Below are 14942 nucleotides of genomic sequence, written 5' to 3'. Positions count from 1 at the left end.
TTCTTTGCCTCACAAATAAAAAGACAAAAGTTACAAAAAATATGCTCATGTGATTAAGGATTCCAAGTTATACTTTATAAAAACGACATTACAAGAATGTACTTACAGAAACCTGGCTTCAAGAAAGCTATTTCTTGATGTTCCTTTAAGATAAATCTTTATTGAAAATGTTGGCTGGGTTGTCTAGATAAGCAATTTGTGGTATAGGACTATTTATCATTGCCATTTAAAAACTGGGTGTATTTATCAAGAATAATCTCCTTCCTTATAAAAAGAGTGATTTTTTTTCTTTTTACTCTTCTTTCTGTTTAGTAATTGGGGCCAACAGTCTGTTCAGGGAAATTCTTAATTGAGAAAATCAAACCATATAATTTGGCAGTGAAAAATGAGGGTGGTCTATAAATCAATAGAGGACAAATTACAAAGAGGTCTAAAAGCAAGCCCCACTTTGCCATAGTGAAGATTGTCATTTCTAGCAATACTGGCTCCAGCCATGGTGCTGCTAGGTTGCCCCTGTGTAAGTGTCTTTAGGTCAAGGTCTTTGTTGAATTTATTCAGCTTGGCTGGTCCCTGCATTCTCCGTCAAGCCTGCAGAGCATTCAATGAGAGTTTTACACAATCGGTATTGACCAGAGAATTTCTTAAAGAGGTAGTAGAAACTTATTCCACATGATAGTTGTACTAACAGAGCTGTTATATTGTTAATAATAATAATGCACCAAATAATTTTGGGGGTTACTTGGTTTCTTTTCCATATTAGCTTTGTTGATTAAATTAATTTGGTGGTTTTTTTTTTTAATTTTTGAGGACAGTATTTATTTATTTGAAAGGTAGAACAAAAGTGAGAGCAAGAGAAAGAGAGAGAGAAAGAGGAAGAGGGAGAGAAAGAGAGAGTAAAAAAGAGAGAGAGAGGAAGAGAGAGAAATATCTTCCATATGCTAGTTCACTCCCCCAGATGGCTGCAACAGTCAGGGATGGGCCAGGCCAATGCCAGGAGCCTAGAACTCCATCCTGGTCTCCTACTTGGGTGTAGGGGCCCAAGAACTTAGGGCATCCTCCGCTGCTTTCCCAGGTGCATTAGCAGGGAACTGGATGACAAGTGGAACAGTCAGGAGTACCAGCACTCATGTAGGATGCTGGTGTCACAGGCGGTAGCTTAAACCACTGTGCCACAACACTGGCCCCAGTTTGGTGGTTCTTAGTCCTGGCTACACATTAGAACAACCTGGGAGCAGAAAAACAGTATAAGTGTGGAGACCTTTCTGCAGAGGTCCTGATACACTGCTTTGAGCCTGGGACCAGGAACTGATGCATTTTTCAAAACTCCTCAGGATCTTCTAATGAATCAGTGGGGCCGGGAACTTCCAAGTTGGATAACTCAGTAGGACCTTTCTACCCCGAGACCTGCCTGAGGAGTTTCGGCTTCGTGTTCTTGCTTACGTTCTCGCTGCCGCCGAGGGACTGGTGACTCCTTGTGCGTTACCCACCTTGCTAGCAACACTTCTGGTCTGTGCAATGAGTTCTCGAATTCTCTGAATGCTGGCGGAAACATTGCTCGCAGGCCGTTTCTGCTCCACGGTGCGAAGCTGATCCAGGAGCTGAGGGACAACCTCTGACAGATTTCTCACTGCAGTTTAGGAAAATTAATCATTTGAGTCAACATCTCAATAGTAAGTAAATCTCAGGGAGAGACAACAAAGACACGGTTAATTCTGCTAGAACCATAAGGAATGATTTTTAACCCTGCAAAGTGCAAAGTAAAGCCCAAAGCATAATCAATTTCTATTTTGTGACATGTATAGTACATTTTGATTTATGAATTGCACTTGGAACGTGGTGATGTTCATTACTGAGTATTAGTCAAGGGCAGGATCCATGACAAATATGCAGATGCCCCTTTAACCACGTAGTACTGGTTCTGCTTGCATTTCTAACAATAACTGATATACCAAGTCAAGAGAACGTTGCGCAAAAAGAGGTAGCAAAGTCATTTTTCAGGACGCCCATGGACAATCCCACAGGTGCTGCTGCTGTCCCAGTAGAGGCTGAGCCAGACGGAGGAAATCCCGCAGTATCCAGGCATGTAGCCACTGTGCCAAGGTGTAGGTGGGCAGCCATGGTCTACGGGCCTAGCCAGGAGTGATGCTACAAGTAGAACTTACTGAACTTTTTCAGATTTTAGTTCTGGACCTCCTGCTGGAGGACAAAACAACCTCTGGGTGTGGAGGGTCAAAGCAGACAGCAAGAGAGGCAGTGACCAGGCCAAAGCACAAGGTGGCCTCAACCTCGCCTATGCAGCTGTGCACCTCTTCACTCCCCAGGTGTGCGATTGATCTATTTCTTAGGTCTCTTTTGTTTGTTTTGAATTCGCAATGTATGCATAGAAAAGAGCCTAAGTAATAAAGACACAGGTTGATGAGAGAAACCCAAAGCATAGAGAATGGTATAACTTTTTCTGAAGCTTCATTAGCCGAACAGTGGCTCTGCGAGTTTTGTCCCTAAACCAGTAGCATCAGTATTACCAGGAAACTTGTTAGAAAAGCAGGTTCTTTGGCTCATCTCAAATCTGCTGAGTTGGAAATTCTGGGAGTGGAGGGTAGCAGTCTGTTTAACAAGCCTTCCATGTGATTCTGATGCCCAACAGTATGCTTGAGAACCAGTGGACTACAGAATGAACATGTTGGGGGTATCCTGCTACATAAAGATAGGACCACCATCACTGAGCATTAGCTGCTGGGCCAAGCTGAATCCAGATTCAGGAGGTTACATCAACGCAGGATCAGAAAAGCATCTTTTCTCTGACTGGGAACAAGATATTTTTTCCAGCTCAAGGAATAGAATAAAGTGAAATAATGGCAACTCCTAGTTTGTTGCACTGATTAAAACAGAAGTAAATACTTGTTGTTTGGATCATTGATTATAGGACCATTTTATATTATAATAGTCTTTAAAAATCAAGGGTAGGGCCAGCGCCGCGGCTCACTAGGCTAATCCTCCGCCTTGCGGTGCCGGCACACCGGGTTCTAGTCCTGGTCGGGGCGCCGGATTCTGTCCCGGTTGCCCCTCTTCCAGGCCAGCTCTCTGCTGTGGCCAGAGAGTGCAGTGGAGGATGGCCCAAGTACTTGGGCTCTGCACCCCATGGGAGACCAGGATAAGTACCTGGCTCCTGCCATCGGATCAGCGTGATGCGCCGGCCGCAGCGCGCCAGCCACGGTGGCCATTGTAGGGTGAACCAATGGCAAAGGAAGACCTTTCTCTCTGTCTCTCTCTCTCTCACTGTCCATTCTGCCTGTCAAAAACAAAACAACAACAACAAAAAACAACAAAAAAACAAGGGTAACGAAGTATATTTAAAGCATTACTTGTGATTTCAGAAATGTAGCTTATGTATAAGACAGGGTCATCCCTCAGTTCCGATTCTCTCAGAAAAAGGGAGCCATCATATTACAGTCTTTTTAAATTTCTATATCATGTCACTCTCTCATTTACTTTGTTTTGAACCACAAAATGCTATTTGAGGAAAACACTGTAGCCAGAATCCATTTCCATAGGTGCTAGGTAGTTCTGGATGTATGCCATTTTGAAAGTAATTAAGTGAGTAGTTACAGAAAAGAATTCATGAAAAAAATTCATGAATACAAAAGAACGACTTTACTGTTATGGGAATAAATATTTGTAAATTAGAGTAAAATTTCTCCTGACAGATAGATAATATATGGATTCATCAACTTGTTTCTTAACTCAGATACAGGTAACGAAGGTCTATAAAACCACACTGGAGAGCCAGGTGTTTTAATCATGATTTGTCATGATAGTGGAAGATGTTATGAAGAGATGAAATAAAAATGTTAAGAATGGACACAGGGGCCGGCGCCGCGGCTCACTAGGCTAATCCTCCGCCTTGCGGCACCGGCACACTGGGTTCTAGTCCCGGTCGGGGTGCCGGATTCTGTCCCGGTTGCCCCTCTTCCAGGCCAGCTCTCTGCTGTGGCCAGGGAGTGCAGTGGAGGATGGCCCAAGTCCTTGGGCCCTGCACCCCATGGGAGACCAGGAGAAGTACTTGGCTCCTGCCATTGGATCAGTGCGGTGCACCAACCGCAGCGCACCGGCTGCGGCAGCCATTGTAGGGTGAACCAATGGCAAAGGAAGACCTTTCTCTCTGTCTCTCTCTCTCACTGTCCACTCTGCCTGTCAAAAAAAAAAAAAAAAAAAAAGAATGGATACAGGCAAATTTTCAAGTAGTGTGTAATTTTAATTCCAGTAAACAAGGTAGACATTAAAACACTTCCTTTTCATTGCTGTAAAATGGTATATTCAAGTTGGCCACTGTTCTTATTGGAAAGCTAAAGCTATACTTTATTGTATTCAGTTCTTGATACCTGCTTTACTCAGATAAGAGAAAAGCAATGCTGTTTAATAAAAGCAAGGCCATTTAGTAACTTTTTTTTCCTAACAACTAAACAGAGTTTTTTAAAAGTTTACTTACTTTAATATTTGATTAATCTTCTTCCCTAAAGGGGAAAAACAATTGCTAAACTGATAGAAACAATTGCTATCATTATTTCACATAGAAAAAGTATGATTCTATACCAATCTACCTAGTATTTATTTATGTGAAATAAATATATATATATATATATAAAATATGTATATCCATATAAGTACGTAGATTGGTGAGCTGGGCACATTTTCCCTTTTTTTTTCCAAGCTTATACAATTTTCTAATCCAAAACCTGATGAAGAAAACTGGCTCCTAATAAAAGGGACATAGAGTTTCATGGACAATTCCTCCACAGGAATGCAAAATGGGAAGCTTGTAAGTGATACCTGCGTCTCTAGCAGAATCCACTGCAGTGTTGTAAGCGGAAGAGTCAAAGTTTTGGAGATTCTGTGACCAGTTGGATAGGTTGCCAGCCATGGGGGTGGTGGCCTGTTGGACCTCCATTGTGGTCTTATTAGCCTCGGCGATGATCAGCCTGGACTGACCCAGGAGCTGCTGGGTATCGCCTGCACACAGAACACAGGGCCGTTCACACAGCAGAGGAACAGACATTGGTCAGGGATCATCAACATCCATTAATCACGGCAGTGAAACAGACCTCAAACCCAGGGCTTTCAAGCCAAGATCTTTCAGTATTAGCTATGGTGTAAGTTAGGTGCACAAGAATGGTGTAAACAGTGTTGGTATGTGAGTCTGAAAGATTTTAAATAATGGGACTCACTTAAAACATTTTCAAATAAGAAGTAAACTTAAAAGAAGAGTAGTAGTAGTTCCTCAGAGTACTGGTGAGAAAGCCATAGAAAATGTCTATGAGATTTTAACTCATAAGATGCTTGGGTCTGAAACTCATTGTAAATATTTTCTTTTACAAAAGAGTATTCTTGGGGCTGGTGCTGTGGCACAGGGGGTTAAAGCCCCAGCCTGCAGTGCCGGTATCCCATATGGGCAACAGTTTGAGTCCCACTTGTTCCACTTCTGATCCAGCTCCCTGCTAATGCTCCTGGGAAAGCAGTGGAAGATAGCCCAAGTCCTTGGGCTCCTGCACTCATGTGGGAGACCCAGAGTGATCTTGGGTACCTGGCTTTGGCCTGCATTACTTCGACCATTGCAGCCATTTGGAGATTGAACCAGCAGATGGAAAATCCTCTCTGTCTCTACCTCTCTCTGTAACTCTGTCTTTCAAATAAATAAAATAAATCTTAAGAAAAAGGTATTCTTGTAGAATACTTTTGCTATAAAAATGATGCTATCGTACAGAAGAAAATCAACAAGAAAAGGTATTCTTGAATCAGAAGGTAAGTTTCAAAACAGTGACAATGATGAAATCCCATTTTTGTTAAAATTATATATTTAGGCCTGCACTCACTTGGTTAATCCTCCGCCTGCTGCACCGGCATCCCATACGGGCGCCAGGTTCTAGTCCTGGCTGCTCCTCTTCCAGTCCAGCTCTCTGCTGTGGCCTGGGAGGGCAGTGGAGGATGGCCCAAGTGCTTGGGCCCCAGCACCTGCATGAGAAACCAGGAGAAGCACCTGGCTTCTGGTTTTGGATTGGTGCAGCACCGGCCATGGTGGCCATTTGGGGAGTGAACCAGCGAAGGGAAGACCTTTCTCCCTGTCTCTCTCTGTCTATAACTCTATCTATCAAATAAATAAAAAAATTATATATTTAAAGTAAAACTAATACAAGTTTACAACAAAATATTTTGTTTGGGCAATGGGATCATGGGAGATTTTTCTTTGCTGTTTTCCTTTTCTGTATTTTCTATTTTTTTTTTTAAAGATTTATTTGAAAGGCGGGGGTGAGGGAGAGACAGAGAGATCTTCCATTCACTCCCCAAATGGCCAAAACAGCCTAGGTTGGGCCAGGCTGAAGCCAGGAGCCTGGAGTTTCATCTGGGTCTCTCTCATAGCCGCAGGGGCCCAAGCACTTGGACCATCTCTCACTGCTTTCCCAGGTACATTAACAGGGAGCTGGATCAGAAGTGGAGCTGCTGGGACTTGAATTGATGCCCATATGGGATGCCAGTGTTGCAGGCACAACATTGGGGCTTTGCCACCATGCCGAACCCTGCATTTTCTAATTTTTCTACAAGGGTTAGGGATTACATCCCTAATTAAAATAATTTGCTATCACTTATAGGTGATGTTGTAAATTTGAATTATCGTAGTAAGAAAATATTTAATTCAACCTCATAGGCTCTGGTTTTTGAAGAATGTTGGTTTCACTGTTGAATCTGCTTCTTACTAGCTGTGCCTGTTGGAGCAAGTTCCCTCACTTGACAACCCTCAGGGTTCTTATCAGTGCAAAGGCAATGGGGACACTTATCAACCAAGAGAGAAGGCTCATTGAACACAGCACAGCCCACACCCAGTAAGCATCGGTAAACACTCATTCTGATGATGCTGGTCTGAGGCTTCCCAGCGGCTGCCCAGACCAGTCTGCTAGCCAGAGCTCCCGTGTGACACAGCGCTGAAGCTAGGGTTTGCTCTCAGTAAAACACTCACACCCAGAAGTGGAGTTTTAACTTTCACTGTGTGTGGAAAGCACATCTGCTTCCATTTACATCTTTCCAAGACACCACTCCAGTTCCAGTTTAGGCTTTTTTTCTCGATTGGCTCATTAGTCTCCCTGCTTATATGATAAGAATGACTTGACATATAACAGACAGAAAATGTTGATAGTCAGGGCCAAAAACCAAGAAATCCAATAACAAAGTAGGGTCTATTGTAATTGAGAAAGGACATCCACAAGAAAGCAGGTTGTTAAACAGTGTAAATAGCATGACTGCACGAACACACACACACACACACACACACACACACACACAGGGAGAAAATGCTCTCCAATTTAAAGGTCTCCCCTAGGTGGTATGATTACAGTTTTAGCACTTATTTTCTAGGATAATTTTTGAGTGATAATTCTAGTTTCTTTTGTAACTGGAAAAATATTATAAAGATTGGCAGGTAAGGAGTCACCTACTCCTTCCCCAAAGATTTGTTGTACAGTCCCGTGAACAGACAAGGCGCAATGTCGGTTCTTGGTCTCCCTTACCTCTCTCTGTTGCTTGCAGTCTCTTGATGGCATCATTGAGCCTGTTTCGAAGGGCACTCTTCCTGGCCAAGGCTCCACCCACACGCCTGCTGGTGTCAGCCACTGCTTCCTCATTGCCTATGGGAAGAAGCAGACAAAAGTACCAGTGGAGCCAAGACACCTTGAAGAGGTCTTCATTTCAATAAGCAAAATTCAGATTTGTACCCTGGAGCCTGAAAGTGGCATTTAGAACAAGAGGTACAAGATTGCAGGTATCTTAGAACACTGCTTGGGGGTGATCAGTATGCCATAATAGCTCAGGTCTTTGAAAATGACAGCATTGCTGTGACTCATTATATCTAGCAACACAACAGATAAGGAGCTGAAAAGAAGAGAAAATCTTCCATATATATGATGATGGTTGGATATTTATGTAAGAATAGTTGTTTTTTTATTTTTAATAAAATTTGAATTGATAGCTTACATCTAGGAAAGGGTACATGTCATAAATACATGGCTTGATGATTTTCACAGAGTGAACATCAAATAGAACTAGCATCCACCAAGATCATAAAATTGAATGCTATGAGCACCTGGGAAACTCCCTGGGGTCCCTTTCATTACCCTATGATGTCCACTATTCTGAATTCTATATCAGTTTGTTAATAGTTCCTGTTTTTAAACTTTATTCAAAGACATGATACAGTTCTGAAATTTTTGTATCGTTTCTTTTTTTGGACAGTTATAATTAAATTTTTATACCTTGTAGTTTATATCTTCTAGCTTTGTTTCTACTCTACAAGCTTATTTTGACTATTTCCCTCCTATTTCTATAGAAATTCCAGAATCATTCTGCACACACACATACACACACGCAAATACAGATTTATGGTATTTTAATTGGCGGCATATTGGATCTATAAATTTGAGAGAATTATCTTTTTTTTATAAATTTGAGTCTTCTCAATGATTACAGTATGTATTTATTCTTCATTAGTTCTAAATTCTTATTTAGACCTTATTTAATATTTTCAATACTGTATGGCAGTTTTATGAATAGAGATCTTAGCTTCCTTCATCAAATTTATTTCTAGGTTTTTGCTGCTATTGCAAATGATGTAATTTTTAAGGATTCATTTATTTGAAAAGCAGAGTTAAAGAGAGAGAAAGAGAGAGAGAGAGAGAGTGAGAGAGAGTGAGAGAAAGCGAGCGAGCGATAGAGCCTATCCAACGGTTTACTCTGCAAAAGCCAACAACATTGGTCTGAGGCTTGGCTGGGGCTGAAGTCAGGAGCCAGGAACTCAATCCAGGTCTCCCATGTGGGTGGCAGGTACCCAACTACTTAAGCCATCACCTGCTATCTTCCTAAGGTTTTTATTGGCAGGAAGCTGGAATTGAGAGCCAGAGCTTGTCCTGGAACCCAGGCACTCTGAGATGGGCCGTGGGTGTCTTAACCGCTAGACCAAATGCCAGCTTCTGATTTGCTAATACTTCAAGATTTTTTGCACCTTTGTTTGTAAGAGAAATTGACTAATACTTGCACTTTTTTATATGTCCTTATTTAAGTTTTGCTGGCTTCACAGACTAAGTTGGAGAATATCACCTTTTTTTCTATTTTCTGTAGAATTTTATATAAAAGTGATGTTGTTTCTCCTTTTAATGTTTAAAAGAAATCACTGGGATGTTGAGATTTCTTTGTGGGAAGGGTTTAATTAATTGAATTTATGATATATCTTATCTGTACTTATATGTATGTACAGTTCTAGCAGATTTTCTATTCTTTGCATGTCAGTTTGGATAGTCTTTTTCTTACAAAATATTGTTGAAGTGTGTTTATGGCACAGTCCCTAAACTGGGGTTATCTTTGAGTGAATCCCAAAATGTCACAGTGTCATATGCCATGATCTAAAGAAGCAACTAACTTTTCTTTATTTCTTTTTGTGTTTTGTTTACCTGCAAAACATCTGGAAATCTGTGAACTCCTGTCAGTTAGAACTGAGGGTGAAGCTGGATTATCTGGGGTCTGGCACTATGGTGCAGCAGGTTAAGCTGCCTGCAGTCTGGCATCTGGTTTGAATCCTGGCTTCTCCACTTCCAATTCGGCTCTCTGCTAAGGCCTGGAAAAGGCAGCAGAAGATGGCCCAGATGCTTGGGCCTCTGCCACCCACGTGGGAGACCTGGAAGGAGCTCCTGGCTCCTGGCTTTGGGCCTGTGTTGCAGCCATTTGGAGAGTGAACTTAAGATTGACTCTTCATTTTTAGAGAGTAACTGAAGATCTTTCTCTCTCTATCTCTCCCTCTCTCTGTAACTCTGCCTTTCAGATAAATAAATAATTTTTTTAAAAAAATGATGGGCTATCTGACCTTGTCTGCCCTCTTGGGTTGTATGAACAGGTGCACATTTGTGCTTCTAGACAAAGAGCAGCACAGCTTCCTAATCTCTTATCATGCTCTTGACTTGCTTTCCAATAGGTTGTGAACAATACACTCCTATGTCCCACTTCCTCTTTTCCACCATGTAGTCTTGTGCTTGGTTTATCATTTAGAGATTATTTTCCCCTCCCATACATGGGTAGCATGGATGTAAAATAGGTAGTGTTTAGTTGATACAGTCACCAAGTACACTGTAACCGAGTATGACCTCTTCTTTTTTTTTTTTTTTTTTTTTTATCTTTTATTTAATGAATATAAATTTCCAAAGTACGTCTCATGGGTTACAATGGCTTTCCCCCCCATACCGTCCCTCCCACCCACCACCCTCCCCTTTCCCACTCCCTCTCCCCTTCCATTCACATCAAGATTCATTTTCGATTATCTTAGTATACAGAAGATCAGCTTAGTATACCTTAAGTAAGGATTTCAACAGTTTGTTCCCACACAGAAACATAAAGTGAAAAATAATAGATGATTTTTTTTTTAAATGATGATGAAATCAGATCAGACCTATTGTCATGTTTAATCCCAGTGAGAGTCAAGTTGGGAATTGATAGTTTCTTTTCTTTTTTTTTTTTTTTTAACAGAAGATCAGTTTAGTGTACATTAAGTAAAGATTTTATTTCCTCTGGGTAGTGCAGAGAATTTCTCAGAATTCAAAGTGGACTAAACATACTTTTCAGTTCTAGTGTTCTATTGCATATTCTCTCTTTTTAGTTTCAATTTACAAATATTGTGATATAAAAAATTTTTCAGTTCTTCCTTTTGGGTCTTGTGAATGCAAAAGTATAGCCTAATACGCTGAGAAAGAATATATTTAACTCTCTAAATATATTTGGAGCTGTTGATGAAAATAGAAAGAAAATTTATTTGGGACTGGATGTTTCTAAGAAGAAATTTTTCATAAAAAGTGAGTTTATTGTCTTATCTAAGCAGTTTTAATTTTACAAATTAATTCAGAAGAAGATCCTCTTAAATAGCAGCTTCCTGAGTTTATTATGGATTGTTAATTATTCAACATTAATAATGAAAGGCAGGAGTGCTGGGAAATAAAGATTATGGATCATTGAAAGTCTTTTGAGAATGAAGGAACAATAATCTGAAATTACAATGTAACTCAGTAGATGATAATGGTTCGAGCCGAAAACCTGAACATTTACCACAAACCTGTATTATCAACTGGCCACAGTCCTATAAAGTTCTGAGCCACATAGTCTCAGCTCTCCATTGTGCCTTTTGTAAACAAATACAGGAAGAGATCTAACAAAAAAAAAAAGGCTCTGAAATAGGTGACCAGGTCTGCAAAATATTCAAAAAGGCTAATGAAAGAGATTTATTGGTCATAAAATATGGAACTTTGAATATATGTCATTCTCAGAATAGAAAAGTTGCTTTCATGAGGTTCCATAACTCAATGCTGACAGGACTGAGAAAATACATGACAAATCTTCAAGGAAAATAAAATATTTAAGTCACTGCCTTATGAAGACTCATATATTTTGGTCTTCAACACAAGAAATGAATGCCATATGTGCATATGGCAGTGTTTATTTAAACATACTTTACTGCTAATATTCTAATTCTTTACTGCTAATTATTTTCCAAAAAGTATGTTCAGGACTAGATTTATATAATAAATTAATTAGAGTAGAGAAACTAAGCATTTTTATTGCCTTTATTTATCTAGAAAACATAAAATAACAGCTGCTTTGTGGTAATTAAATATTTCATATATGAACAAAGTGCTTTTATTTTCTCCATGTAGCGGCTCTTTGCCAAAGAACAGACAAAAATGCATGGTTGGATTGAGATTAATTGCTTTGATAAAATGAAGAGAAGTGTTCAGTTTCAAACTTGGCTTTTGTTTTTAATTTTTAGTTAGAAATTAGCCAGATAATGAATTTCCAACCTCATTAGTCATTGCTCCAGTATTCTTAGGAATGAGCTCAGTAATGTTTGCTGACATTCTTAGTCCACTGAAATGTGTTTAAAAGAAACACAGGGGATTTAAAATGGACTAAAGTCCACTTTTAGTTTTCCTTCCTTCTACTCTCAGATGTGCATGCCTTAGCAGATAAAAGCACTGGCATTTGGAAGTGATTCTTTCCATGTAGTTATGAGGTTTGTTCTAAATGCAGTTGGTTGGAGACCACAAAATACAACGAAGTGCACATAACAGATAGTATTGCAGTCTCCTGTTATCCTAAGCGATTTTTACAGTGATTTCCTAACCTAAATTGTAGAGGGCCTTCTGAATTGTTCAAGATTAAATTATGTGCCATGTAGTTTTAATGTTAAGTGCATGTTATGGCATGTGTCCTTGAAAATTGGTATTTATGGTATGTTTCTACTAATTAGCCCATTTTATTAGCAAGCATATCCATCATATGTTGGATAATTATGTTTCCACATAATTGTATTACATGGGAAGTTAAATTTGTAATCACAATTTATCTTAAAAGATTAAGTCTTTGCTATTTTATTACTTGGTCCTGAGAAGGAAATTCTGATGTACCGTTCAGTTGTAATATTGTTTCTTCTTTCACCCCGGAATTTAAAAATCTCTGTCTGTATGTATGAAAGGAGAGAAACAGCTATAAATCAGAAGGAAGTTAGGAAAGTGAAAATATTTACTTGAATCTGCTCTTGCTTGTAGTTCTCTGGCTTGACTGAGAAGGTTATCACTTTCATCTTTATGGTAAATTATTTGAGTATCAATCCCATTCACAGCCTGCAAAGGAATTGGGTAGAAAGCAAAAGAATGACAGAAGAAATCAGTTTTGTATGGCTTTAGGATTTAAATGCACAGTTTATCTGCTAAATGCAAAGCAAAATTCATACAACTTCATTTTTATAGTTCAAAACCAAGGTCAAATGTGAACCTATGAAAAGAACGCCCTTGGTATTTTCAAGATAAATGTTAGTTCAGGAAAATTCAGTGAACCTGAAACAGTTGCCTTGCTAAGGCCCCCCAGAAGTGGCACTCAGTAAATCATTCTTGGTTGACAAAATCTGAATGCATGCATGAAGCATCTTCCTTAGCAGCAGGATCTAGTTTTAAATCTGTTTTCTCCAGGGACTTTGGCTTAAAAATCTGTCAAAGGAACTGGCATTTCTGACTTGAGCCCAGCATATCATGAAGACCTTGCAAACAGGAAAGCTTCACAGCATTAGTAAAATGATCTTTCTTAGTTCCCCTGTCCTTTCTGCTATTTTCGCCATTTGAATTTTACACTGGAAAGTCAAGAGATGATATAAAAAACAGAAAAGTCATCAAGTGGGAAGAGGCAGCATGCAGATATGAATGAACTTTAAAACAAGGAGGTACTTACATCATAAATTCGATCAGTGATGTTCAAAGCCAATTCTGCCGTTTCATTGGCTTCACTAACATAATTAGCAATGTTTTCATAGACATTTGATGCATCCAATGCTTTCTGTACCAGTCCATTCATATCTGAACTGTGCAAATTCCTGTTAATAAACAAACTTGCCTTTATTTTTCCATTTTACCTCCTTGGGAAATGGGGCATTTTTACAGCTTGATTTTTCTTTTAATTTGAAAGAGAGGGAGGAGAGAGAGAAAGACAGAGAGAGATGGGATTGGAGGAAGCTTGTTTCCATCCATTTGTCAACTCCCTAAATGTCCATAATGGCTGGGGTTGGACTGGGGCTGGAGCCAGTAGCTGAGAATTTAATCCAGGTCTCTTACATAGGTGGCAGGGACCCAACTACTTGAGCCATCACCTGCTGCCTCCTAGGGTGCACATTATCAGGATTGTAGCCAGGACTCAAACCCAGGTACTCAGTTATGGGATCTGGACATCTTAACCACTAGGCCAAATACCCATCTCAGAGCTTGATTTAAATACTTCCTGGATCAGAGATACTTCGTGCCTGTTATTCAAGGTCACCTGGATTGGCAAGGTTTTCCTGTGCTGCCTGTCCTAGGGACACATCTCTGCATTCCTCTGCCTTTGCCTACCCCAAGACTCCACCCCATGTTGACTCCATGGCAGGAATCAACAGAAGCCACAGGAAAAGGGAATAATGATTTAAAGCAGCCTTCTGTGCCTCTATGAGCAAGAATGTTTATATGGTGGAGGTCAGGCAGAGGAATGGACTTGTAGTTACTGCCACCTACTGCATACCTACATCAGCCTCATTATGCCCCCTCCATAAAAGAAGCTGAGGTTCAGAGAAAGGGTGCATGGTTTGCTGGGCACACATTATTCCTGACTGTCTTACTCTAGAGGCCTGGCTGTACCACTGAAGTCTACTGTCCTGGCTCAGTCCTCCCTCACCCCTGTCCTTACACATCAGGGTCTCTGACTTTGCCTTTCTGGCCTGCATAAGGTTCATTGAACATTTCCTGAAAACCCTCATGCAACTGGGCACTCTCACATGCAGAGGCTGCTAATAGCATGTGCCTATGAGGACTGATGTGCCATATAACCGGGATAAATATGTGGAATGCTTGGTTTACTACAATTGGCATCCAGTAAGCATCAGGGCTCAAAGGCAAGCCTTGTGGTGCTGCAGTTGGCTAAACCCCTGCTTGGGCTGCTTGCATCCATACTGGTGAGCTGATTTGAGTCCTGGCTACCCTGCTTCCAATCCAGCTTCCTGCTATTGTGCCTAGGAAGGCAGTGGATGATGGCCCAAGTGCTTGGGTCTTTGCCACCTTTGTTGGACACCTGGATGGAATCCCAGGATCTTGGCTTTGGACTTGTCCAGCTCTGACTACTGTGGGCATTTGGAGAGTGAGCCAGCAGATGGAGGATCTTTCTCTCTGTTTCTCTGTCTTCTTCTTCACTCTGCCTTTCAAATAAACAAACAAACAAAAATCTTTTTTTTTTAAATCAGGACTTAATTTTATACCTAAACACTTTCCTGAATTGGAATTTCAATTTGTACTAGTGTTCAGATAATTTTTATTAACAAATACATCTTCTGTGATATAAACTCTATCCCCACT

General features: G+C 40.3%; 1 protein-coding gene across 6 annotated transcripts in view; it reads right to left on the bottom strand.

Moving 5' to 3' along the window:
- The window catches only part of LAMA4 (laminin subunit alpha 4), a 150444-nt gene that overhangs the window by 37746 nt on the left and 97756 nt on the right, over positions 1-14942 (bottom strand). For all 6 annotated transcript variants that reach the window (XM_070073690.1, XM_070073692.1, XM_070073687.1 and 3 more), the window contains 5 exons: positions 13297-13438; positions 12599-12695; positions 7554-7670; positions 4828-5007; positions 1488-1627 (listed from right to left, as the gene is read on the bottom strand). In XM_070073690.1, coding sequence (XP_069929791.1) covers positions 1488-1627; positions 4828-5007; positions 7554-7670; positions 12599-12695; positions 13297-13438 — 676 coding nt within the window. The remainder of the gene's footprint in view (positions 1-1487; positions 1628-4827; positions 5008-7553; positions 7671-12598; positions 12696-13296; positions 13439-14942) is intronic.

This window comes from Oryctolagus cuniculus, chromosome 5 (genome assembly GCF_964237555.1).
Source record: "Oryctolagus cuniculus chromosome 5, mOryCun1.1, whole genome shotgun sequence".
Taxonomy (NCBI): domain Eukaryota; kingdom Metazoa; phylum Chordata; class Mammalia; order Lagomorpha; family Leporidae; genus Oryctolagus; species Oryctolagus cuniculus.
Note: the sequence above shows the minus strand (reverse complement) of the source record. Positions and strands in the feature narration are given on the sequence as shown.